At 41.5% G+C, this 25,807-nt stretch overlaps 2 protein-coding genes across 26 annotated transcripts in view; one reads left to right on the top strand and one right to left on the bottom strand.

The window, feature by feature from the left end:
• TMEM65 (transmembrane protein 65) overlaps positions 1 to 17,253 on the bottom strand; it is a 61,265-nt gene extending 44,012 nt beyond the window's left edge. For both annotated transcript variants that reach the window (XM_050801714.1, XM_050801715.1), the window contains exon 1: positions 16,367 to 17,253. In XM_050801714.1, the coding sequence (XP_050657671.1) occupies positions 16,367 to 16,703 (337 nt within the window). In that variant the 5' untranslated portion in view covers positions 16,704 to 17,253. The remainder of the gene's footprint in view (positions 1 to 16,366) is intronic.
• Positions 1 to 25,807, top strand: part of NDUFB9 (NADH:ubiquinone oxidoreductase subunit B9) — a 576,062-nt gene that overhangs the window by 392,862 nt on the left and 157,393 nt on the right. Inside the window, exon 1 of one of the 24 annotated variants that reach the window (XM_050801746.1) lies at positions 272 to 275. The exons of 19 other annotated variants lie outside the window; for them this stretch is intronic. The gene's annotated coding sequence lies outside the window, so the exon portion shown is untranslated. 4 more of the 24 variants (XM_050801745.1, XM_050801770.1, XM_050801769.1 and 1 more) reach the window with 4 other exon arrangements.

Genomic DNA, 25,807 nt, shown 5'->3' with positions numbered 1-25,807 from the left:
TTTACAAAACAAATCTAACCTTTGTTTAAGGTGCTCTTCCTGGCTATCTTGCCTTAGCCGGGCCTTTACCAACAACTTCCTTCCTTGGTTTGGGCAAATGATTACACAATTAATTATTTAGGCCTGAAATCTCAGCTCTGTGCTTTGAGATATAAATTTTCTACCTTGTTTCATCTAAGAGCCATCCCTTTGAAAATGCGAATTGAGGGTTGCCCAGCTAACAACTGAGTAGGGCAATGAAACAGATAATTGGAAGACTGGTAGTAGAATGGGGGAAAAAAATTATTTAAAAGCCAACAAATGAGATTTATGAAAGCTGTAAGATCTGCTTCTGTGTGTCTGTAGATGTGTTAATATTTGATAAATAAAACTAGTTTTTAAATTGTGAGTAAAATTAAATAGGATTGGCTTCCGAATTGTCAGTTATATATAATTCATTTATACGGCACAGAAAGGCTAAATATACTTAGATCTGTTAATAAACAAAAAAATTGAGAAAACATCTTTCTAAAAAAATGCAAAATGGTTTTCATTTACAAATACTGATATGAAACAGTTCAAGATTACTTCACAGGTTTTCGCTAGACATTAAGGCTACTAAGAGTTAAAACTGTAGGCTGGGCACAGTGGCTCATGCCTGTAGTCCCAGCACTTTGGGAGGCAGAGGCAGGTGAACCACCTGAAGTCAGGAGTTCAAGACCAGTCTGGCCAACAAAGTGAAACCCCATCTCTACTAAACAAAATACAAAAATTAGCCAGGCATGGTGGCATGCACCTGTAATCCCAGCTACTCAGGAGGCTAAGGCAGGAGAATTGCTTGAACCTAGGAGGCAGAGGCTGCAGTGAGCAGAGGTTGCACCACTGCACTCCAGCCTGGGCAACAGAGCAAGACTCTGTCTCAAAAAAATAAAAAACAAGAAATTTAAAAAAGCAAGATTTTTTTTGGTTGGTTTTTTGGAGGGTTTTTTTCAGATGGAGTTTCGCTCTTGTTGACCAGGCTGGAGTGAAATGGCAGGATATCGGCTCACTGCAACCTCTGCCTCCCTGGTTCAAGTGACTCTCCTGCCTCAGCTTCCCAAGCAGCTAGGATTACAGGCATCTGCCACCATGCTCAGCTAATTTTTTGTACTTTTAGTAGAGATAGGGTTTCACCATGTTGTCCAGGCTGGTCTCAAACTCCTGACCTCAGGTGATCCACCCGCCTTGGCCTCCCAAACTGTTGGGATTACAGGCGTGAGCCACAGCACCAGGTCAAGATATGTTTTTGATAAGGAAAGTTGTAAAAAGCATGAAAATGTGTATTTGCTGAGAAAAAATAATTTCATCTATCTAGCTTAGAAGATATTTAACAGTTGTTTCAAAATGAAGGAATTTTTTAAAGATATAGATAAAATTAAATTAATATAGCAAACTGGAAAAAGAAAAATAGAAAACATTGGCTGGGTGCAGTGGCTCATGCCTGTAATCTCAGCACTTTGGGAGGCAGAAATGGGTGGATCACTTGAGGTCAGGAACTCAAGACCAGCCAGGCCAACATAGTGAAACCCTGTCTCTACTAAAAATACAAAAATCAGCCAGGCGTGGTAGTGTATGCCTGTAGTACCAGCAACTCAGGAGGCTTAGTCATGAGAATCGCTTGAGCCCAGGAGGCGGAGGTTGCAGTGAGCCAAGATCATGCCATTGCACTCGAGCCTTGGTGATAGTGCAAGACTCTTGTCTAAAAAAAAAAAAAAAAAAAAAAAGAAGGAAAAAATGCTAAGAGATTATAAAAGGTTTATGAAAATCCAATTTGTTTATAAGCTTTTATTAAAATTAGCTTTAGTTTTAGAATTGGTAATACACTAATACAAAAGCAAAATTTGGACTGAGGTTCCAAGATGACTGAATAGGAACAGCTCCAGTCTACAGCTCCCAGCATGAGCAACGCAGATGGGTGATTTCTGCATTTCCAGCTAAGGTACTGGGTTCATCTCACTGGGGCTTGTTGGACAGTGGGCACAGAACAGTGGGTGCAGCCCACGGAGTGTAAGCCGAAGCAGGGCGAGGCATCGCCTCAACCAGAAGCTCAAGGGGTCAGAGAATTCCCTTTCCTAGCCAAGGGAAGCTGTGACAGACGGCACCTGGAAAATTGGATCACTCCCACCCTAATACTGCACTTTTCCAACAGTCTTAGCAAATGGCACACCAGTAGATTATATACTGCGCCTGGCTCGGAGGGTCCCATGCCCACAGAGCCTTGCTCATTGCTAGCACAGCAATCTGAGATCAAACTGCAAGGCAACAGCGAGGCTGAGGGAAGGGTGCCCACCATTGCTGAGGCTTAAGTACCTAAACAAAGCAGCCAGGAAGCTTGAACTGGGTGGAGCCCACCTCAGCTCAAGGAGGCCGTCCTGCCTCTGTAGACTCCAACTCTGGGGCCAGGGCATAGCTGAACAAAAGGCAACAGAAACTTCTACAGACTTAAATGTCCCTGTCTGACAGCTTTGAAGAGAGTAGTGGTTCTCCCAGCACAGAGTTTGAGATCTGAGAACGGACAGACTGCCTCCTCAAGTGGGTCCCTGATGCCGGAGTAGCCTAACTGGCAGGCACCTCCTAGGAGGGGCCAACTAACACCTCATACGGCCAGGTGCCCCTCTGAGATGAACCCTCCAGAGGAACGATCAGGCAGCAACATTTGCCATTCTGCAATATTTGCTGGTCTGCAGCCTCAGCTGGTGATACCCAGGCAAACACGGTCTGGAGTGGACCTCCAGCAAACTCCAACAGACCTGCAGCTGAGGGTCCTGACTGTTAGAAGGAAAACTAACAAACAGAAAGGACATCCACACCAAAACCCCATCTGTAAGTCATCATCATCAAAGACCAAAGGTAGATAAAACCACAAAGATGGGGAGAAACCAGAGGAGAAAAGCTGAAAATTCCAAAAATCAGAGCGCCTCTTCTCCTCCAAAGGAACATAGCTCCTCGCCAGCAATGGAACAAAGCTGGATGGAGAAAGACTTTGACGAGTGGAGAGAAGAAGGCTTCAGACAATCAGTAATAACAAACTTCTCCGAGCTAAAGGAGAATGTTCAAACTCGTCACAAAGAAGCTAAAAACCTTGAAAAAAGATTAGATGAATGGCCAACTAGAATAAACACCATAGAGAAGTCCTTAAATGACCTGATGGAGCTGAAAACCATGGCATGAGAACTACATGATGCATGCACAAGCTTCAGTAGCCGATTTGATCAACTGGAAGAAAGGGTATCAGTGTTTGAAGATCAAATGAATGAAATGAAGCCAGAAGTTTATAGAAAAAAGAGTAAAAAGAAAGAACAAAGCTTCCAAGAAATATGGGATTATGCGAAAAGATCAAATCTACATCTGATGCGTGTACCTGAAAGTGACAGGGAGAATGGAACCAAGTTGGAAAACATTCTTCAGGATATTATCCAGGAGAACCTCCACAACCTAGCAAGGCAGGCCAACATTCAAATTCAGGAAATACAGAGAATGCCACAAAGATACTCCTTGAGAAAAGCAACTCCAAGACACATAACTGTCAGATTCACCAAAGTTGAAATGATGGAAAAATTGTTAAGGGCAGCCAGAGAGAAAGGTCGGGTTACCCACAAAAGGAAGCTCATCAGAGTAACAACAGATCTCTCGGCAGAAACTCTACAAGCCAGAAGAGAGTGGGGGCCAATATTCAACATTCTTAAAGAAAAGAATTTCTGGTTCTTTAGAAACCAGAAATTCTAAAGAAAAAGAATTTCACACCCAGCCAAACTAAGCTTCATAAGTGAAGGAGAAATAAAATCCTTTATAGACAAGCAAATGCTAAGAGTTTGTCACCACCAGGCCTGCCTTACAAGAGCTCCTGAAGGAAGCACTAAACATGGAAAGGAACAACCAGTACCAGCCACTGCAAAAACATACCAAAATGTAAAGACCATCAGTGCTAGGAAGAAACTGCCTCAACTAACGAGCAAAATAACCAGCTAACATCATAATGACAGGATTGAATTCACACATAACAATATTAACCTGAAATGTAAATGGGCTAAATGCTCCAATTAAAAGACACAGACTGGCAAACTGGATAAAGAGTCAAGACCCATCAGTGTGCTGTATTCAGGAGACCCATCTCACATGCAGAGACGTACACAGGCTCAAAATAAAGGGATGGAGGAAGATCTACCAAGAAAATGGAAAACAAAAAAAAAAAGCAGGGGTTGCAATCCTAGTCTCTGATAAAACAGACTTTAAATCAACAAAGATCAGAAGAGACAAAGAAGACCATTACATAATGATAAATGGATCAATTCAACAAGAAGAGCTAACTATCCTAAATATATATGCACCCAATACAGGAGCACCCAGATTCATAAAGCAAGTCCTTAGAGATTTACAAAAAGACTTAGACTCCCACAGAATAATAATGGGAGACTTTAACACCCCACTGTCAACATCAGACAGATCCACGAGACAGAAAGTTAACAAGGATATCCAGGAATTGAACTCAGCTCTGCACCAAGCAGACCTAATAGACATCTACAGAACTCTCCACCCCAAATCAATAGAATATACATTCTTCTCAGCATCACATTGCACTTATTCCAAAATTGACCACATAATTGGAAGTAAAGCATTCCTCAGCAAATGTACAAGAACAGAAATTATAATACAACAAACTGTCTCTCAGACCACAGTGCAATCGAACTAGAACTCAGGATTAACAAACTCACTCAAAACCGCTCAACTACATGGAAACTGAACAACCTGCTCCTGAATAACTACTGGGTACATAACGAAATGAAGGCAGAAATAGAGATGTTCTTTGAAACCAATGAGAACAAAGATACAACATACCAGAATCTCTGGGGCACATTTAAAGCAGTGTGTAGAGGGAAATTTATAGCACTAAATGCCCAGAAAAGAAAGCAGGAAAGATCTAAAATTGACACCCTAACATCACAATTAAAAGAACTAGAGAAGCAGGAACAAACACATTCAAAAGCTAGCAGAAGGCAAGAAATAACTAAGATCAGAGCAGAACTGAGGGAGATAGAGACACAAAAAAACCTTCAAAGCATCAACAAATCCAGGAGCTGGTTAGCAAGGCTAATAAAGAAGAAAAGAGAGAAGAATGAAATAGACACAATCAATAATGATAAAGGGGGTATCACCACCGATCCCACAGATATACAAACTACCATCAAAGAATACTATAAACATCTCTATGCAAATAAACTAGAAAATCCAGAAGAAATGTATAAATTCCTGGACACATACACCCTCCCAAGACTAAACTAGGAAGAAGTTGAATCCCTGAATAGACCAATAACAGACTCTGAAATTGAGGCAATAATTAATAGCCTACCAACCAAAAAAAGTCCAGGAACAGATGGATTCACAGTCAAATTGTACCCCAGAGGTACAAAAAGGAGCTGGTACCATTCCTTCTGAAACTATTCCAATCAATAGAAAAAGAGGGAATCCTTCCTAACTCATTTTATGAGGCCAGCATCATCCTGATACCAAAGCCTGGCAGAGACACAACAAAAAAAGAGAATTTTAGACCATCATCCCTGATGAACATCGATGCAAAAATCCTCAATAAAATACTGGCAAACTGAATCCAGCAGTACATCAAAAAGTTTATCCACTATGATCAAGTGGGCTTCATCCTGGGATGCAAGGCTGGTTCAACATACGCAAATCAATAAACGCAATCCAGCATATAAACAGAACCAAAGAGAAATACCACTTGATTATCTCAATAGATGCAGAAAAGGCCTTCGACAAAATTCAACAACTCTTCATGCTAAAAACTCTCAATAAATTAGGTATTGATGGGACATATCTCAAAATAATAACAGCTATTTATGACAAACCCACAGCCAATATCAGACTGAATGGGCAAAAACTGGAAGCATTCCCTTTGAAAACTGGCACAACACAGGGATGCCCTCTCTCAACCCTCCTATTCAACACAGTGTTGGAAGTTCTGGCCAGGGCAATCAGGCAGGAGAAAGAAATAAAGGGTATTCAATTAGGAAAAGAGGAAGTCAAATTGTCCCTATTTGCAGATGACATGATTATATATCTAGAAAACCCCATCGTCTCAGCATAAAATTTCCTTAAGCTGATAAGCAACTTCAGCAAAGTCTCAGGATACAAAATCAATGTGCAAAAATCACAAGCACTCCTATACACCAATAACAGACAAACAGAGAGCCAAGTCATGAGTGAACTCCCATTCACAATTGCTTCAAAGAGAATAAAATACCTAGGAATCCAACTTACAAGGGATGTGAAGGACCTCTTCAAGGAGAACTACAAACCACTGCTCAACGAAATAAAAGAGGACACAAACAAATGGAAGAATATTCCACGCTCATGGATAGGAAGAATCAATATCATGAAAATGGCCACACTGTCCAAGGTAATTTATAGATTCAATGCCACCCCATCAAGCTACCAATGACTTTTTTCATGGAATTGGAAAAAAACTACTTTAAAGTTCATATGGAACCAAAAAAGAGGTTGCATTGCCAAGACAATCCTAAGCCAAAAGAACAAAGCTGGAGGTGTCGCCCTACCTGACTTCAAACTATACTACAAGACTACAGTAATAAAAACAGCATGGTACTGGTACCAAAACAGAGATATAGACCAATGGAACAGAAGAGAGCCGTCAGAAATAATACCACACATCTACAACCATCTGATCTTTGACAAACCTGACAAAAACAAGAAATGGGGAAAGGATTCCCTATTTAATGGTGCTAGGAAAACTGGCTAGCCATATGTAGAAAGCTGAAACTGGATCGCTTCCTTAGACCTTATACAAAAATTAACTCAAGATGGATTAAAGACTTAAATGTTAGACCGAAAACCATAAAAACCCTAGAACAAAACCTAGGCAATATCATTCAGGACATAGGCATGGGCAAGGACTTCATGTCTAAAACACCAAAAGCAAGGGCAAAGCCAAAATTGAGAAATGGGATCTAATTAAACTAAAGAGCTTCTGCACAGCAAAAGAAATTATCATCAGAGTGAACAGGCAACCTACAGAACGGGAGAAAGTTTTTGCAATCTACTCATCTGACCAAGGGCTAATATCCAGAATCTACAAAGAACTTAAAAATCAAACAACCCCATCAAAAAGTGGGCAAAGGATATGAACAGACATTTCTCAAAAGAAGACATTTATGCAGCCAACAGACACACGAAAAAAGGCTCATCATCACTGGTCATCAGAGAAATGCAAATCAAAGCCACAATGAGATACCATCTCACACCAGTTAGAATGGCGATCATTAAAAAGTCAGGAAACAAATGCTGGAGAGGATGCAGAAAAATAGGAACACTTTTACACTGTTGGTGGGACTGTAAAGTAGTTCAACCATTGTGGAAGACAGTGTGGTGATTCCTCAAGGATCTAGAACTAGAACTACCATTTGACCTAGCCATCCCATTACTGGGGATATACCCAAAGGATTATACATCATGCTGCTATAAAGACACACGCACACATGTTTACTGCGGCACTATTCACAATAGCAAAGACTTGGAACCAACCCAAATGCCCATCAACGATAGACTGGATTAAGAAAATGTGGCATATATACACCATGGAATGCTATGCAGCCATAAAAAAGGAAGAGTTCATGTCCTTTGTAGGGACATGGATGAAACTGGAAACCATCATTCTGAGCAAACTATCACAAGGACAGAAAACCAAACACAGCATGTTCTCACTCGTAGGTGGGAACTGAACAGTAAGAACACTTGGACACAGGATGGGGAACATCATACACCAGGGCCTGTCGTGGGGTGGGGGGAGGGGGAAGGGGTAGCATTAGGAGATATACCTAATGTAAATGACGAGTTAATGGGTGCAGCACACCAACATGGCACATGTATACATATGTAACAAATCTGTATGTTGTGCACATGTATCCTAGAACTTAAAGTATAAAAAAAAAAAAGTAGTAAAATTTGGTTTTCTCTTTTGAATAAGAATTCTGTGTAGTATTAAGAAGAGGGAGCAAATATGCTTGTTTACCTTTAAGTAAACTGCAAAAAAAGAAAGAGGGGAGAGGAGAAACAGATTCCATCTCATGCTATCTTTCCTAGGATTTCTGATTGTGTGGAAAACAGAGTCCCTCCTCTATCAAAGAATAAAGGGTTTTGCTTTTAAAAACCTTTTAATTACCACTTTGGCTAAAAGTATGACAATTATTTTACAGTGATCTTTGATCCTATTTTGATTAAGTGCTTTAAATCTTTGACAAATTTGATGCACTTCCAAAATCAAATTTCAAATTCAAAGTTAAGTCTTTTGACCTCAAACTAACTCTGGTACGTTACACAGAGGGTCCTTGCAGCATCCAAAAGAGAGATAATAAACAAGCTTATCTGGTAAGTTAAATTACATGGGAGTCATTGTCAAATAAGAAATGATGTTTAACATTCTTTGAGTTATAGTTTATGGATATGTTACTAATACATATTCCAAAATTGCATGAGCCTCCTAAAATTCTGGAGTGTCTTGGTATGTTATCAGTCCTAATTATGGTGATTATTTAAATTAATTATTGTAAGTCACAGAAATAACCAAATTTTCTTGTCAACTGTGTCTTTAACCATGACAATTTTAAGTCATTTCCACAGTTAACTGCTTAATTCTGGTGCATTTTCAGCCAAGCAGCCTGTTCATTAATCCCCTACAACTGAATCTCCATAATAACTGATATATTCATCCACATACAACAAGAAGTGTCAACAACTGCACAGATTCTTCCCCATTTAGCCAGTAGGTAATCTAAAGCAATTCTATTATCTAGTACAACTTTAGTAAGAAAATTTAAAGGATTTTGTTGTGCAACCATAGCCTTTGCAGTAGAATCTACTATAAAACCTATTATGAGGGATATTATCAAAAGAAAGATCTTTAGTGCAAGAGCTAAAGAGTCAAAAATCAAGAATAATGTGATAGATGCAACTAGTTAGCTGAAAACACAAAGAGAACAGTGATCCTTAAAATGTCTCTCAGGATTAAACCCTACTGAAAAGCAGAGGGAGGAAGCAAAAAGAGACAGAAAAGAAAAAGAAGAAAATTAAACACAATGGAAGAGTGACAATTGGTAGAAGTAAAAGCAGACTTTAGAAACAATAACAGGATGCCATGAAAGCAGACCTCCTTACACAGCAGTAAAGAGTTTACCATAACTACAAGGAATGAATGAGAACAGAGTAGAAAAGTCTGAGAGCACTGAGGAGGAGGGAGGGGCAGACTAAGCCCAACACATTTCACTACCACTGTGACGCAGTCTACAAAGCATGCCAACTGAAACAGCAGTGTTCTGGAGGCATTTGGTGTAATGACTAGCATGTCTACAAATAGAAGTAGCCCCAAAGAAACTTATTGTATTAAAATATAGTATATAAGGACTCCGACATCTGGTAGAAGCTAAATTATGCTCATTATATTTTTACTAAGGCAGATAATTATCATCAAAAGCAATCAAAGTAAATGTCTCAGAGCTTAGGAGAAATGATTTTGTTACCTACAGTCTTTTATCCACAAGAACCTCTTATTTACTCTTACCTCTTATTGTCTGTCTGAGGTAATTTTAATATATAACTACTTGTTTTTATGTGTTTTCCTTTACTTAAAGCAGACATAAACCTGTGAGTCAAAGGTAAGGCTAGAGTCCTATAAAGCTACATACTAACTAATTCAGATGACTTGGGTAAGATGCTAATAAAATCTACACTCAAGGATTTAGTCCCTATTTGTTCAAGTTATTTTATACCCAAACACACCAAAGGAAACCAGACAAGAGTGTGGTTATGCAATCTCATCACTATTTTTAGAAAAATGAAAACAATCTCCACTAATAATGGCAAAATATCACATCATCCCAAACTTTCAAGATCACGATCTGTAGTTCCACCTGACCCTCTGGGTGACCCTATAAATTGCTGACTTTATATTACTTCAATTTTCCTATCCACAAATTTTTTTGTCACAAAAAATAGGCAATAAATGACTATTAAGGTGAAAAACAGCAAATTAATACTGGTAAATTAAACTATAGATATAAGTGTTTGACTTACCTGGAAGCCGTATTTCCCAAATTTCTAATATTTAGAATTTAGTCAAGAACTGAGAAGTGAAGAGACAACACAATCAAGGAAAACAATTACCCAAAAGTTTATTTAATAGAGAGGTGAAGAGTCTGATACATAAGGAATCGCCTTTCTGTCCTCCTTTTAATTTCCCTTCCCTTGAATCTGAACTGGTTTTAGTGATTTGCTTGACCAATTACATGCAGCAGAAATAATGTTCTGGAACTTCGAAAGCTGGGTCATAACAAGTCTGTGGTAGGATGAATAATGGCCCCCAAAGATACCCACATTCTAATTCCCTAACCTGTAAATATGTTACATTATATGGCAAAAAGAATTTTGCAAATGTAATTAAATTAAGGATTTTGAGAGAGTGAGATTATCCTGGATTATCCAGGTAAAACCTAAATATAATCATGAGGGTTCTTATAATAGGGAGGCAAAAAGGTCAATGAGGGAGCAGAGGTTTTAGTGATGTGTCCAGGAACTAAGGAATCCCAAAAGATGAAAGAAGCAAAGAACATACTCTCCCCTGGACTCTCTAGAAGGACAGAACCTCATTGACACTTTGATTTTAGTCCCTTAAGACTTATTTTGGACTTTGAACTTGGAGAACTCTACAAGAGTACGTTGTTTTATGCCACTGTATTTGTGGTGTTACAGCAGCAATAGAAAACTAATACACGCCGGGCGTGGTGACTCACGCCTGTAATCCTAGCACTTTGGGAGGCCAAGGCGGGCAGATTACCTGAGGTCAGGAGTTCTAGACCAGCCTGGCCAACATGGCGAAACCCCATCTCTACTAAAAATACAAAAATTAGCCAAGCATGGTGGCGTGCACCTGTAGTCCCAGCTACTCGGGAGGCTGAAGCAAAAGAATCACTTGAACCCAGGAGGCAGAGGTTGCAGTGAACCGAGATCACACCACTGCACTCCAGACTGAGTGACAGCACGAGACTCCGTCTCAAAAAAAAGAAAGAAAACGAATACAAAGTCTTACAGCTTTGACCCAGCCCCCTTGGAACATTTTCTCTAGGAGCCCTGACCTAAGTATTACAACCATGCTAACACTGTCATGCTGATGAGGCCATATCCATCTCCTTGGGTCAACAGTTCCAGTTGAGTCCAGCCCTCCAGTCATCTCTACCAAAGTGCCAGACATGTAAATAAACTGATGTTGGACCTTCTGACCAGACCATCAGCCAGCCAAACTTTATGTAATGACCTCCATAAAGGCCGTAAGAAACAGCATCCAGCTGAGCCCTGCCTATATCCTTTTTTCTCTTATTTTTTTTATTTCCTATGAACTCTCTACCTGCAACTGCCTATATTCTTGATCCACAAAATCATGAGATATAATAGAAGGGTTGTTATTTGAAGTCACATATAACTCTGGACATCAGTTATATGTAAGTGATGATTAAACATTGTTAAATAGCATATATGCCTTTTATAATGGAAAAAAAAAAAAACTTTACTTGATTATCTGTCTTCTACTGGCAGTAATCCCTGGTAATAAGACCAATCCAACATACCCAGTAACTCTAAAGAACTCAGAATTAAGTTTGCTGGAATATACTACTGTAATTAGGTTCTTTCCATACTGGTAAAATAACTGATTGTAGCAAAGCTTCATTTAACTGAGCCTAACTCAACTTATAGAAGCCCATGGCTCATCAGAGATCTCTCACTCCTCTTGCCTCAATTCATACTTCTTATCCACGTCCTTGTTCTTCCCCTCTTGCCGGGCCTAGGTGGAGCTATACTTCCCTTTTTCCTTTTTACTATCTCAACAAAGGCACTGAAATATCTTTATTCACGTATCTTAATTTGGAGTATAAAATGTTTTTCTCGCCCTTTTTCTTATTGGACAAAAGCAAACTATTCTCAATCCATTCCAGAGGCTAACAGCTTAAAATAATTTATATTTTCGGCTAGGCGCGGTGCTCACGACTGTAATCCCGGCACTTTGGAAGGCTAAGCTGAGCGAGTCACCTGAGGTCAGGAGTTTGAGACGAACCTGGCCAAGATGGTGAAACCTCACCTCCACTAATAATACAAAACTTAGCCAGGCGCAGTGGTGCACGTCTGCAATCCCAGCTTGAACCCGGGAGACGCAGGTGCACTGAGCCGAGATTGCACCACTGCACTCCACCCTGGGCAACAGAGTGAGACTCTGTCTCAAAAAATAAAAAAATAAAAAATAAAGAATTTCTATTTTCTCACATAATCCTGAGCAATGGGCTGAAAAAAAATGAGGATAATCTTGTTAAAGGTCCAAGATCTCTAGTGAACAGGGATTCCATAAGAAATCCTAATTTATTTTTAAGTGTTCTAGATATTCAATTTAGTATAAGCTCTTTATCTTCCAGTCTTTAATTTTGTCAAAGTCCTCTTATGCTATATGGCAAGTTCTCAAAACAAAGCTCTTCACCCTACCTTAAACAATCACAAAAACTGGGGGACTACAAGATTAAAGTTTAGAATTATTTGGTTAATGTATACAGATGTAGCTAAATGGTAAAAAATGTCAAAAGCACACAATTACCACTCATACAGAGGAACCAAAAAATGCAAGCTAATTAAGATATAACATTGATAGAAAAACTGCTCTGTTCACCACAATACATATTTTATTTGCTATATGTAAAAAGAATCTCATTTTTAAAATATCTTAAGTATACATATTATAACAAAAATATTCCCTAAGAGGCTCTTTTTTTCAAAACATATCTCTCATTGTACCTCTCCAACACCAGTTCTTGTCTCCCTGTGTAACTCTCTGATGAGCGTTAATTACACCACCTTAAAGTGTGGAAGCCAGCCTCCAAGATGTACCCCCAATGATTCCCACTCCCTCGTATTCACATCTTGTGTAGTACTCTCCCACAATGTGTCAGGACAAAAGAGATGGACTATCACTTTTAAGACTGCGTTATAAAAGTCTGTGGCTTCCAGCTTAGGTGCTCACAGGTGCTGTCTTGCAAACACACTCGCTCTCTCTTGCTCTCTCATCACTTGCTCTAGAGGAAACTCTGAGAATACTCAGGCAGCCCGGTGAAGGACCACAGGGGAGGGAATTGAGACATCCAGTCAACAGCCATGTGAGTGAGACTTCTTGGAAATGGATCCTCCAGCCCCAGTCAAGACTTCAGATGATGCCACCCCAGCTGAGAGCTTCATTTCAACTTCATAAGATCCTGGGCCAGAAATACTCAACTAAGATGCTACAGGATTTGTGAGCCTCAGAAATTAGGAGCTAATACATGCTTGTTTTAAGCCACTGTGTTTTAGGATAATTTGTTATACCACAATGGATAACTAATACAATGAGTACTGTCAATCTTTCAATACCAAATTGCGATATTTTAAAAGCTTTCAAAAATAATTATAAATGGAAATATTAATTACAAAAATTGGGAAGAAAATTTGTTTTAAAATTTTTGGCTAACATTGAAAGGCAACTGTAATAATGTCAGCTTGCCAGTACTGCTTGTAAAAACATGAATAATGCTCTATCAGCAGAATATGGTCTGTTTCTGGAAGAAGAGCGATCAGGCTGAGCAGGTAAATTCAAGGCGCAACCTCAACTTTTTTTAAAATTGGGGAAGAATCAGTTTGTAATTTTAAAAATCACAATATTCTATTTAACTATGATAAGACATCCCACAAGGTCTGCCTTATCTATTACAAACTGATTCCAAAGCTTTACCTCATCACAGATTATATCACATGCCTACTGATAAACATATAAGAAAGATAAGGGCAAATGTGCCAAATTTCAACAGCACATTCCACTGCCGTATCAAAGCATGGATGATATTTTTTCAGTAACATTTCCATACCAAATCCAAAACACTTCATTAGTTTATACAAGCACCTTTTCTAAAGACACATAAGATTTCGTATGGCAAGAAATAGCTCTTTTAATGGAATTAATTTTGTTAGAAAGTGCACTTAGTTCATACAAATTTAATACATTGGTTGAGTACTTGAAAACATTATTTGAAAAGCAACAATAAGAGAAAACACGGGAGTTTTCCATTTATCTGACTGGAAAAAAAACATGTTGATTTCAGCAATGGAATGAGCTGTATGCATTCCCAACATAATAAAATCCCTTTTACCTTAAATGATTAATGAATAAGGTAATTTCCTAAGTGATGATCCTAGTTATCTCCATAATAACTCCATGTATTGATACTGAAAATAAGTGAACACCAAGACTATACTAACAAAGCAGCAGCATCTGTGTCATTTGATTCATAGGACAATCATTTTGTCATCAACATCAGCAAAAATAGCTGATTTAAACTTTGATGTTCTTTAGCTTATAAACAAGAGAGATAAGCATCTGACTAACCATTGTTTCAAATATCATTGACTGTTTCTCCTGAGCAAAGAAAACAATTTAAATTACTAATTTCTCTCTCATATTAGTAACATAACTAACTTTAATTGATGCTAACGATCTCCATTGACTAAAGTGTTTAGGTCCTTTTCAGAATACTTAAAACCATGTTAAATTTAAAAATATTATCTTTATTAGGAAATGTAGCATTGCTACTGCAATACTGCTGGCATGTACAAAAATAATAATGTATGAGAAAAAAATTATTCAGTCACCTTGCAGGACATGATTTTCAAGAACTGCCATGAAACTATACTCATAGGGCCTTCCAATCTTGTAACTTGTTGACAATGTAGAATTTCCAAGAAATTACTTGGAAAAGGTAAAATGTGTGTTCAAATAGTCGTGTCAGTGGAGAAAGGTTCAAAAGTTAATGTTCTAGTACATGACCGACTATATGATTTTCAAAGCATATTTTCAGAATTGACTATTTTTGAACTGCATACTGAGCGCACACATAGATTATAAATGTGCTAGTGTTTATGATTCCATATAACATCATGATTACATATTGAATAATGGAATTAATCTGATGTTACATTTTCCTGTAAAAGCACTGTGGGTAAACAATGTCTGGAATCAATCGACCACTGTAAATTGGTCCACAATTCCCTGAACCGAGAGGGAAAAAATGTGATTAAAACCCACAACTAAAACAAGTTTCTGAAGTAGTACAGATAACGTCATGCTTACATGAGGTAGATAATTCTTTCCTCCATTCCTGCACATCAGCTAAAGATATACTTTCAAGTCTGGCAAATCAAATGCCAGGATCTAAATCAATGTGCTCTACACTTTGGAATCTATGAGATGTTTATGTACCTACCAAATTTAGAGGGGGAAGTAAACTTTTTTAAAACTTTCAAACACATCAGAATGTAATACAAACTGAAGCAATGTGTTTTGTTTACATAACTGTATTTAAGTGGCAGAAATATTTTAAGACATCCACTTTAGTCGTCTGCTCCTTTCATCCTTTTTATTTTCTGAACTTTTAGGCTTTTCACCTAGACTCAAATTCTGACCTACCCCATTCTGGACTTCTTTTAGAAATACCCTATTTTAACATGCCAGCTTAAAAATTGTTTTGCTTTCATCGTTCCAAATTATTTTTGAGCACAAGTCTGACTTCTACTGCAGAGCCGCAGATTTCCAAAAAATACACCTCCTTATTTCATTCTTTCAACCTCTCGGAAAAACCAAAACTGGAGTTTAACTTGAATCTATCTTTCCATTTCTGGGGAAAATGTTTCCTTTGGCTGCTGAAATGAACGCAACCAGAGGTGTGCGGAAACAAGCAGCTGAGAGCATCCCTGACTTTTGAATCTACACGCCTTCTTTTGGCTACCCACCCATACATCTTCATTTGATAACCGTTCAAAAAGTTTCTTCCTGCCAGGCGGGTTTGTAGCACTTTCTGGGAGCAGGCACAGCATGCAGGTGCACGCTCGCAAGAAAGCAGCAAGGGCTAAGGGACAGGAGGGTTGGGGAGGGGAGGCACAGGGCAAATCAAAACACAATCCCAACAGTGTTAACTGGCATTTTAGGCCGAAGCTCCGGACTCTGAGGCTGGGGAGGAAGTAGCCAGGCGCTGGCCTCGGCTGCCTGGCACGACCCGCGCCCGTCCTACCTGCCTGGGGGAAATTCGCGCGGCGGAAAGTCTCCCCGCCCCCAGCCGTCCCAGGCGTGGGGCCAGACAAGCAAGGGGGGCGGAAGGGGGGCGGCAGCGGGGGTCCAAGATCCTGAGCCGGGGAGGGCTCCAGGTAGGCTGGCGGGAAGAGGAGGGCGCCGGAGTCTCCGGGCTCCCCACCACCGGTCCCCCCTTACCTTGGGCAATGGCAATGGACTCGAAGCGGTGCAGCTCTTTCAGCAGGCAGCTCCTCTCCGTGGAGTGCAGGCTGTAGATGAAGTCGCGCGCGCCCTGCGCCGTGTTCAGCGCCTCCATGGGCTCCTTCTTGGGGTGCGTGCCCAGCCGCCGGGGGCCGCCCGGGAAGCCTCCGGGGGACGCGAGCCCTAGCAGCCCCCGCCCGCAGCAGCACCAGGACGGCGGGCGGGGCGCGGCGGCGGCGGCGGCGGCGGCGGCGGCGGCGGCGGCGGCAGCGGCCGGGCCCGGCCTCAGGCTGCGCGCGGTCCGGCTCCTCAGCAGCGGCAGCAGCCGAGACATGGCGAGCTGAGGAGCGGGAACCCCCGCGGCCGTCCGAGAGGGCGGTTTCTGGGGCGGCTGAGGGGAGAAGAAGGAGCTGGGCTCAGCTCGACCCCGCCCCGAGGTCCTCCTGCCAGGCAGCCGAGGCGCCGGGCACCATGCACTCCGCGGGCCCGAGCGGCTCTCGCCTTCTGTTCCGTCCCCCTTCCCTTCCAAAAGGCCCGCTGCGGCTCCGGCCCCTCCGATGGGAAAAACTTTCTCTGAGACGGCCGGGCCCGGACAGCGCCCGCAGAGGGCGGGCGGGCGGTGCGGGCGGGCGCCTCCCGGCTAAGGTGGAGCGGCGCGGGCGGGCGGGGCGGGCGAGTGTGTGTCTCTGCCAGTATGATCTTCAAGAGGGATGAGTCAGCCACGCGCCGCCCTCCTCCAGCGCCGCCCTCCTCTCCCGCCGGCTTTCTCACCCTCTAGCCTCCCCACGTCCCCAAGCTGTAGGGTTCCCGAGCCCTCAAAGAAACCACGCTCCCGGGCAGCAGCAGCCGCCGCTACCCCTAGCGGCAGCAGAAGTGGGAACGGGGCGGGGCGAAGGGGGAAGGAGGTGCGGGGGGGGGCGGTGGGTGTGAGCGGGGCTGCGCAGGCGCAGTCTGCAGGCGCTTGGGCCGCGCTCCCGCCTAGGGGAGGAGCGCGCACACGCGTCGCCTCCTGGCTGGTGCGTGAAGGTGGAAGGAGGTAGGGTGCGCCACCCTGTGCTGGCGTTAAATCTACAGGTCGGAATAGGGAAAAAGAGCTCTGGACCCCTCGCCCGCCAGGGTAGTACAGCTGCCACCCGGCCCCCAACCTGGGGCCAAGCCCACATCTGGAGCTCGTTCTGAAAGGTGCGCCGGCATGCGGCCCTGCTCTGGCCAGGCGGAGAACTGCGCTGCCGCCCAAGCCCCGGCGGGGTCACGGCGCTCTGCTCCGGAACGAAGCGCCCCAGCTGCGCCCTTTGCCAAGTCAGCGCCCACCGCCGCTTCGGCCGAGCAGGCCGGCTCTGATGCACCCGCACTGGGCACCCCAAAGAGAGAGCGAGGCCAGTTCCACCCCTGCCCAAGGAGGGTCTGACACTGAACCCTTGACACGAGAACAGTCCTCCGCGTTCAGATTCCAGAAGCTGGCGTGCAAATTGTTAATGCTAGAGGCAGAGGCAAGAATGTCATAGACCTTTCCTAGCGGTTGCTTGTGATTTTTTTGTCTCCGTGCTAAAGCGGGAAGAATTCTTTGATTGTCCACGATTTCCCCTGGTCCAAGTCCTAGGCATCTTTCAAGGCCCAGGTGAAAGGTCTCCTACTTCATTAAGCTGTCCCTAATCTATTCCTAAGGGAGGAGATCTCTGCTTTATCTGAACCTGTCTAATGACGCTTAGGCACCCTTAGAGAATAAATCCACTTAATAAATCTGCTCAAGCGTAATCAAGATCTAAATCCCATCCTTATCACAAACAGTGCTGCACTCAGCCCAGAAACTTGTATGTAGTGAATGTGCTACGTGTAAGTAGAATATTAAGCTGAATAATGGAGGATTGTTACCACTAAAGCCTCCTACTTCTCTAACTCTGGTTCTCAAAGTGTGTCCCTGAGCTTCTTAGACATGAGAAATAGTGGACCCCACTTCACACCTCCTGAATCAGAACGCGGGCATTGGACCCAGTCATGTGGGTTTTTACAAGCCCTCCAGTTAATAACACACACGAAAGCTTGAGAACCACTGATGTCACTTAAACATGGAAAGCAATCGCTTCTTTTTTAAAATTCCAAGGTGATGCCTCTGTGATGTAATAACAATAATTAAGAATACTCTCTGTGGAAATGAAAGCTTTTTGAGTGCAGAAAGTATATCTTCTTTGTCTTTGAAATCCCCTTCGTTCCCCAGTGTGCACTGGAATCCTCTGCAGACTTATTTCAGTCTCAGGCTCATGGGAGAAACCCCCCATCCCCCACAATTTCCCTACCCCCAAGATATTCTGATTCACTGGGGCGGGGCCTGGGAAGCGAGGTTTGTAGGAAGCTCTTCAGTAAGAACCCATTCCCAACCACCTCCAGAATAGCAGTTTAGTGTGTAGGCTCCAGAGACAGACTGTGGAAAGTTTGATCCCTGGATCAACCATCTCCTAGCTATGTGTTAGTATTAGATTGTTACAGTAGTGATCCCCAATGAATTACACCTGTTATCCACGCCGTTGTGTAGTCCACCTCTACATTGACTGTGGGCTTGGCTATTTGACTTGTTTTGGTCAATAAATAGGAGGACATCATAAACCTGATATGACACATGCTTGCTCATTGGGGGTTGTAATGCTTTTGTTATATTATTATAGAATATTTAATTCTATTATAAAACAAGAGAAACTAAAATGTAGAAGCAAGTCACTTATGAGAAATGTTACACATAGAATGAATGGATATGTGTTGAACGTAGATAAAAAGGATGAAACAAATGAAAATGCTGCTTTAGATAGAGGCAGAAAGACAAAGTGGACTTTTAAGTATTAATAAGGTACAGAACATACTACCTTCAGATTGACAGCCATGTCATCCCTAAATTGCACACCTACTGGTAACACCCATTGTGGCGCTATTATGGCCTTATGTAATCTCTGCCCAAGAAAAAGAGATAAACCCCTAGCTACAAAGCCAACTAATGCCAGTTACCATTATAACCAGACACACTTGCCCCTCAGTTCTCTAACAGAACAGTGTATGTTGAACCCAGGCCCCTTCAGTTTGCTGAGTCACCTTACTTACTCTCCAATCTGGTCCTTATAACCACACTATGTGCTGAGAAGACTGGATGGTGGAGAGGGATAAGACATGAGAACAATGCATAAAACAATTTAGGTGCTGTGGTCCTTCAGCCTATCCTAAGCTTATTAATCTACCCTCTTTCCCCTTGCTTCTCACTCTGTTTTATGTTGGTTGGTAAACTCTTCTGGTTATTACTGCTGCTCTTTGGGTAAACACATTTATGCCAAAACTTAGTAGTTTAAGTAGCCAATTTATTTTGCTGTTAATTTTGAGGCTCAGAAATTTGGGAAGAACTTACTTGGATAGTTATTTTATTGGAGTCGTTTATGTAGTATCAATCAGATTTCAACACAACTGCTGTGATTTGAAAGTTCAGCTGGGCTGAATAGCTAAGATGGCTCACTCACATGACTGGCTGCTAGCTCAAATGGGGCTGAGAAGCAGAGCACCTTCACACAGCCACTCCAGCTTGGTGAACTTCTCACTAGGCAGCTGGCTTTCCCAGAGTGAATGTCTGAAAAGAACCAGGCTTGTGGCCTTTTCTGACCTCTCCTTGGAAGTCACACAGTATCACTTCCACTATATTCTGCTGGCTACAGGCCAACCCCTAGGGCCAGCCCCCATTCAAGGGAAGGGATATAGACCCCACATCTTAATAGGAGTAATGCCAAAACATTTGAGGATATGTTTTAGAACCACCAGATAAACAATGTGATTTAAGCTTCTTAATTTGGCCTATAAGCCTATCTGTTTCGTGACCTGTAGGTGTATACATGGAGGCTGCCATTGCATCAAGGTAATTTTCCACATGGGAAAATTGCCTCGAAGACATTTACCTTTTGGAATCCAGCTGCTGCATAAAGAAGTCTGACATATCCTGCTGGAAAGACCAAATGGAGGAGGAGGCCCCAGCCAACAGCCCCAGCTAACTGCCAGACATGCATGACACCGTCTTGGACCATCCAGGCTCAATTGAGCCCCAGGTGGCAGCATTGAGGTCGAAAGCACTAGCTGCAGACCCAGACTGCCTGGATTTGAGTCTTTATACTGTCATTTATTAGGTGTGTAACCTTGAGCTGATCAACCTTTCTGTGGTTGCCCATCTGTTGAATGGGAATAAGAACATGTTCAGTTTGCTCACCTGTTAAATAGAGATAAGGACATCTGCTTTGTAATGTTATAGTGAAACCAAATTAATACATATAAAGCATTTCAAACAGCACCTGATACATGACAAGCATGCAATAAATACTAGCTATTATCTAAATGCCCATAGACCTCTCAAATCTCTAGGATTATGTCTTTGGACCCTCATTTGAGAAATGCCCACCTAGCTATCTGTCATTTAATACATGGATGTATATTAACTGGATCCCCTAACCACTTCCTTTTCTGAACAGCTGAATATCCTAAATATGAATGAATGAAGGAGCTAGGGAGGGAGATGATTTGGGGATCGTTTATGGGGCTGTGGAGAGGTATAGGATAGAGCAGGTCTAGATGCAGGTGGCAAAGGGGAGGTTCCGAGGAAATATGATGGTGCTGAAGAGGAAATGCTAGCTGGCTGGAGGGGGTTACGGAAATGGAAGACAGAAGGAAGGAAGGCCCAGAAGGCAAACTTGGTCTGGCTTCAGCCCAGCCTGTTCTTCACTTTTAAAGAGGACAGCCATCATACCTCAGTTAACAATCACAGTTTCCTCCTCATGAAAAATTGCTGCTGAATCATCAGTTCATGGCAAGCTGCATCATATAAATACACTCCAGAGCTCCTGGCTCCTCTGTTGCTGGCAGGACACACAGCTGTTTGCTGCCTGCCATTGATGAAACTTTACACACTCAGCTATTCTGCTTTAAAATTCTTGAAATTGTTGCTGTACCTGGTGGAACCTTTAACCATTTCTTCTGCCCATATTTTTGCAATTTCCTCGTTGTACTTCACGTCCATCAAGTTCCTGCCTTAGTTTCCTGACCCCTGGGAGGCCTCTGCACCACCGTAGTGGTGGTGAATAAATTGTTTCTTCACAATGGAAACCACAAAGTCTTATTAGAAAAATTAAAGAAGACTTAAGTAAGTGGAGGGAAATACCAATTCAAGATTGAAAAACTAGTAGTATGTCAATTCTCTCTAAATGCATTTGTCAGGGTTCTCCAGAGAAACACAACCAATAGGATATAGAAATGTATACAGAAAGAGATTAATCATGAGGAGTCGGCTGGTATGGTTATGGAGGCTGAGAAGTTTCATTATCTGCTGTCTGCAAGCTGAAGGCCCAGGAAAGCTGGTGGTACAATTTAGTCCAAGTCTGATAGCCTGAGAACCAGGGGGTCACAAGTGTAAGTCCCAGTCCAAGTCTGAAGGCCTGAGAACCAGGAGCACCAATGTCCAAGGGCTGGAGGAGACAGATGCCTCGGCTCAGGCAGAGATAGTATTTTTACCCTTCTTCTGCCTTTTTCTTCTATTTCAGCCTCTGTGTATTAGATGATGCCCACCCACATTGGTGAATGTGATCTTCTTTACTCAGCCTACCCATTCAGATGCTGATCTCCTCCAGAAATACCCTTGCCAACATACCCAGAAAGAATATTTTACGAGTTACCTGGGCATCCCTTGACCCAGTCAAGTTAACACATAAAATTAATCATCACATCAAATTAATCTATGAATTCAGTGTGATCCCAATCAAAATCCCAGCTGGGTTTGTGTGCCTATATGTGTGTGTATGGAAATTGTCAAACTGATGTGAAAATTCACATTGAAATACAAATAGATATAACATTCCAGAAAGAGGATTGATCCCCTAAGCTCAAATCTCAGCACCTACTAGCTGTATCAGTTTGGAGATGTTGCTTATCACTCTAAGCCTTTGTTTTTTGGTTTTGGTTTTGGTTTGATTTTTATGAAAATCTACCTCACAGAATCATGCGGGTAAAATGAGACAATGTATGTTTTGAAAAAGAAAGACACAGTACCTAACATGTAGTAGATGTTCAACAAATGACAGGTAGTATTAAAAAGCCTCAAGATTTAAAAACTAGTGTTAGCAGTAGACCGTATACTTAGAAGTGTCAGAGACTAATTCAACTTTAAAGCTAAAAGAAAGAGAACACAACTAGGATCTCTGTTTTCTCAGCTTTCCTTCACTCAACAACCCCTTGCATTCTAGCTGTCCAGGTTTCAAAGGAAGAAGTTTGGATGTGTAAATTTGGGAGTCATCAACATCCAGGTATCACTTAAAGCTATGAGCTGATCAGGTTGCCATTGGGGTAAAGATAGAGATGAGCAGAGAGTCTGGTCCTGACTCTGGGATTCCTCATGGATGAGAGCTTGTAAGAGGCACAGGAGGCAACAAGGTAAGAGGAAAACTGGAGAATGGTGAGGTTTATGGCCTGAAATGATGTTCACGTAATGTAAAATTGGTCATTTTTGTTGTTGGAAACTTGGGTGATTTTTGTAAGTTTCTCCTTTGCATTTGTCTCTCTTGCTCGAATTGTTTATGATAAGCATATACAATTTAAACAAAAACAAAGAAAGTAACTATGGAATTCTTTTGGTATAAAATACCTGAGAAATCCTAGATAAATCTCAAACAGACAATCTCCTCTAAGTCCTTTGTACTCCTCTACATCATTCTTTCAATACAGCTTTTCATCATCACCACTGGGGCACTTCATTTCTAAAGATTTAATCTAGACTGGGTGTGGTGGCTCACGCCTGTAATCCCAACACTTTGGAAGGCCGAGGCGGGTGGATCACTTGAGGTCAGGATTTCGAGACGAGCCTGACCAACATGGTGAAACCCCTCTACTAAAATACAAAAATTAGCTGGGCATGGTGGCAGATGCCTGTAATCCCAGCTACTTGGGAGGCTGAGGCAGGAGAATTGCTTGAGCCCGCGAGGCAAAGGTTGCAGTGAGCCAAGATCATGCCACTGCACTCCAGCCTGGGCAACAGAGTGAGACTGCATGGAAAAAAAAAAAAAGATTTAATCTACATGCTAAAAAATGTCAAGCACAGGGCAAGACATATTATTTCATGAAAACAGGATGAAAAATATAAGAAAGGGGCTGTCAATTGGAAACTCAAAACTTCTGTGCTTTATTTCATACTCTATGAGGCTCATGTTTATCTACCTATAATATCACATTCATATGCAACACCTACAATAACGCACCTATATGCAACAAGTCTTTGTTCCACACCCAACATAAAAAGTGCATATGTGCACAAATACACAGAGAGACACACACACACATACATACACATGCACATACAGGCACAAACACACAAACAACTACCTGACTCTTGGAGGCAATATTTTGTAACTTTTTCCCCTTCCATGCTGACGTTTGCCTTTGAGGTTGGGGAAGGGTTTTTGATTAAAGTAAATATAAGCAAGGCTATAAAACGCCCTCTCTCCAAACTTTAAAGTCAAATTCTTAGCGAGGCTTTGAAATATTTAGATGCTGCAATAGCTATTTTTTTAATTTTTAATTTTTGTGGGTACATAGCAGGTGCATATATTCATGGGATACACGAGATGTTTTGAAACAGGCGTGCCATGCATAATTATCACGTCATGGAAAATGGGGTGTGAGTCCCTTCAAGCATTTATCCTTTGTGTTATAAATGATCTGATTATACTCTTTTATTTATTTTTAAATGTACAATTAAATTATTATTGGCTATAGTCACTCTGTTTTGTTATCAAATATTAGGTCTTGTTCATTCTTTTGAACTATTTTTTTGTACCATCACTGCCTCCCCTACACACACCCACACTACCCCTTTCCAGTGTCTGGTAACCATCCTTCTACTCTCTATGTCTATGATTTCAGTTGTTTGATTTTTAGATCCCACAAATAAGTGAGAACATGCAATGATTGTCTTTTTGTGCCTGGTTATTCTCACATTATGTTAATAACATAATGACCTCTAGTTCCATTATTGCAAATGACATGATCTCATTCTTTTTTATGGCTGAATAGTACTCCATTGTGTATAAGTACCACATTTTCTTTATCCATTCATCTATTGATGGACACATAGGTTGCTTCCAAATCTTGGCTATTGTGAATAATGCTGCAATACACATGGGAATGCAGATATCTTTTCGATATACTGATTTCCTTTCTTTTGCTTATATACCCAGCAGTGGGATTGCTGGATCATATGGTAGCTCTGTTTTTAGTTTCTTAAGAAACCTCTAAATTTTTCTTCATAGTGGTTGTACTAATTTCCATTCCCACCAACAGTATACAAGGGTTCCCTTTTCTCCATGCCCTTGCCAGCACTTGTTATTGCCTGTCTTTTGGATATAAGCCATTTTAACTAGAACAAGATGGTATCTCACTGTACTTTTGATTTGCAATTCTCTGATGATCAATGATGTTGAACCTTTTCATATGCCTGTTTGCCATTTGTAGCTCTCCTTTTGAGAAATGTTGCAAGAACTATTTTTGAAAAATGGCTCCATCTTTTGAGCCCAGCAGAAAGGTCAATGTTTGAAAGACATTCAATGTTCCTGTTTGTGTTGAAGGGAAAATAAGGTGTCGATACAGATATGCTGAACACCTTTTCCAAGATACCTATCAAATCATCTTCTAAAACATATCTCAATTCAACACATTGACACCCACTCTGTACTAGCTATCACGCTAGGTACTAGGAGCATACAAATAGAAAGATACTTTGTTTAAAGCCAAATTATCTGTTTAAGGTCTAGTATTTTAAATGTTATGGATTATTGCTATTCAATAGTGTCCAATTCTCAGGATCCAAGGGAACTGTTCTTCCTTGACCCCTTGAAGTTAGAGGTGATCTTGTGGCTTACTTTGGACAACGAATAGAGACCTGACATATTTCATTTCTGAATGTCTGTGCTCAACTATGCAGCTCTCTCATCTCCTACCATGGTGAGATTCGCAACCTGTGCCGAAATTGATGTTCCATGAAATTGTTGAGACTTGGAATAGTGAGCCAATATATGACAGCTTTCCTGGGGATTTTCCTCAACCCACAGCAGACTTCTCATGTCAGAGAAATAAACTCTTGTGTGTTGTCAGTGTGATTTGGGGATTGGTTCTTACTACATCAAAACCTCACATATGCCTGGCATGGTGGCTCACACCTGTAATCCCAGCACTTTGGGAGGCCAAGGAAGGTGGATCACCTGAGGTCAGGAGTTCGAGACCAGCCTGGCCAACAAGGTGAAACCCTATCTCTACTAAAAATACAAATAAATAAATAAATAAATAAATAAATAAATAAATAAATAAAATACAAAACAAAACAAAACAAAACAAACAAACAAAAAAACCCTCACATATGAGGCTGGGCACGGTGGCTCCCAC

Source organism: Macaca thibetana, chromosome 8 (assembly GCF_024542745.1).
Source record: "Macaca thibetana thibetana isolate TM-01 chromosome 8, ASM2454274v1, whole genome shotgun sequence".
Lineage (NCBI taxonomy): Eukaryota > Metazoa > Chordata > Mammalia > Primates > Cercopithecidae > Macaca > Macaca thibetana.
The sequence above is the reverse complement of the archived record's forward strand: the minus strand, read 5'-3'. Positions and strand labels throughout refer to the sequence as shown.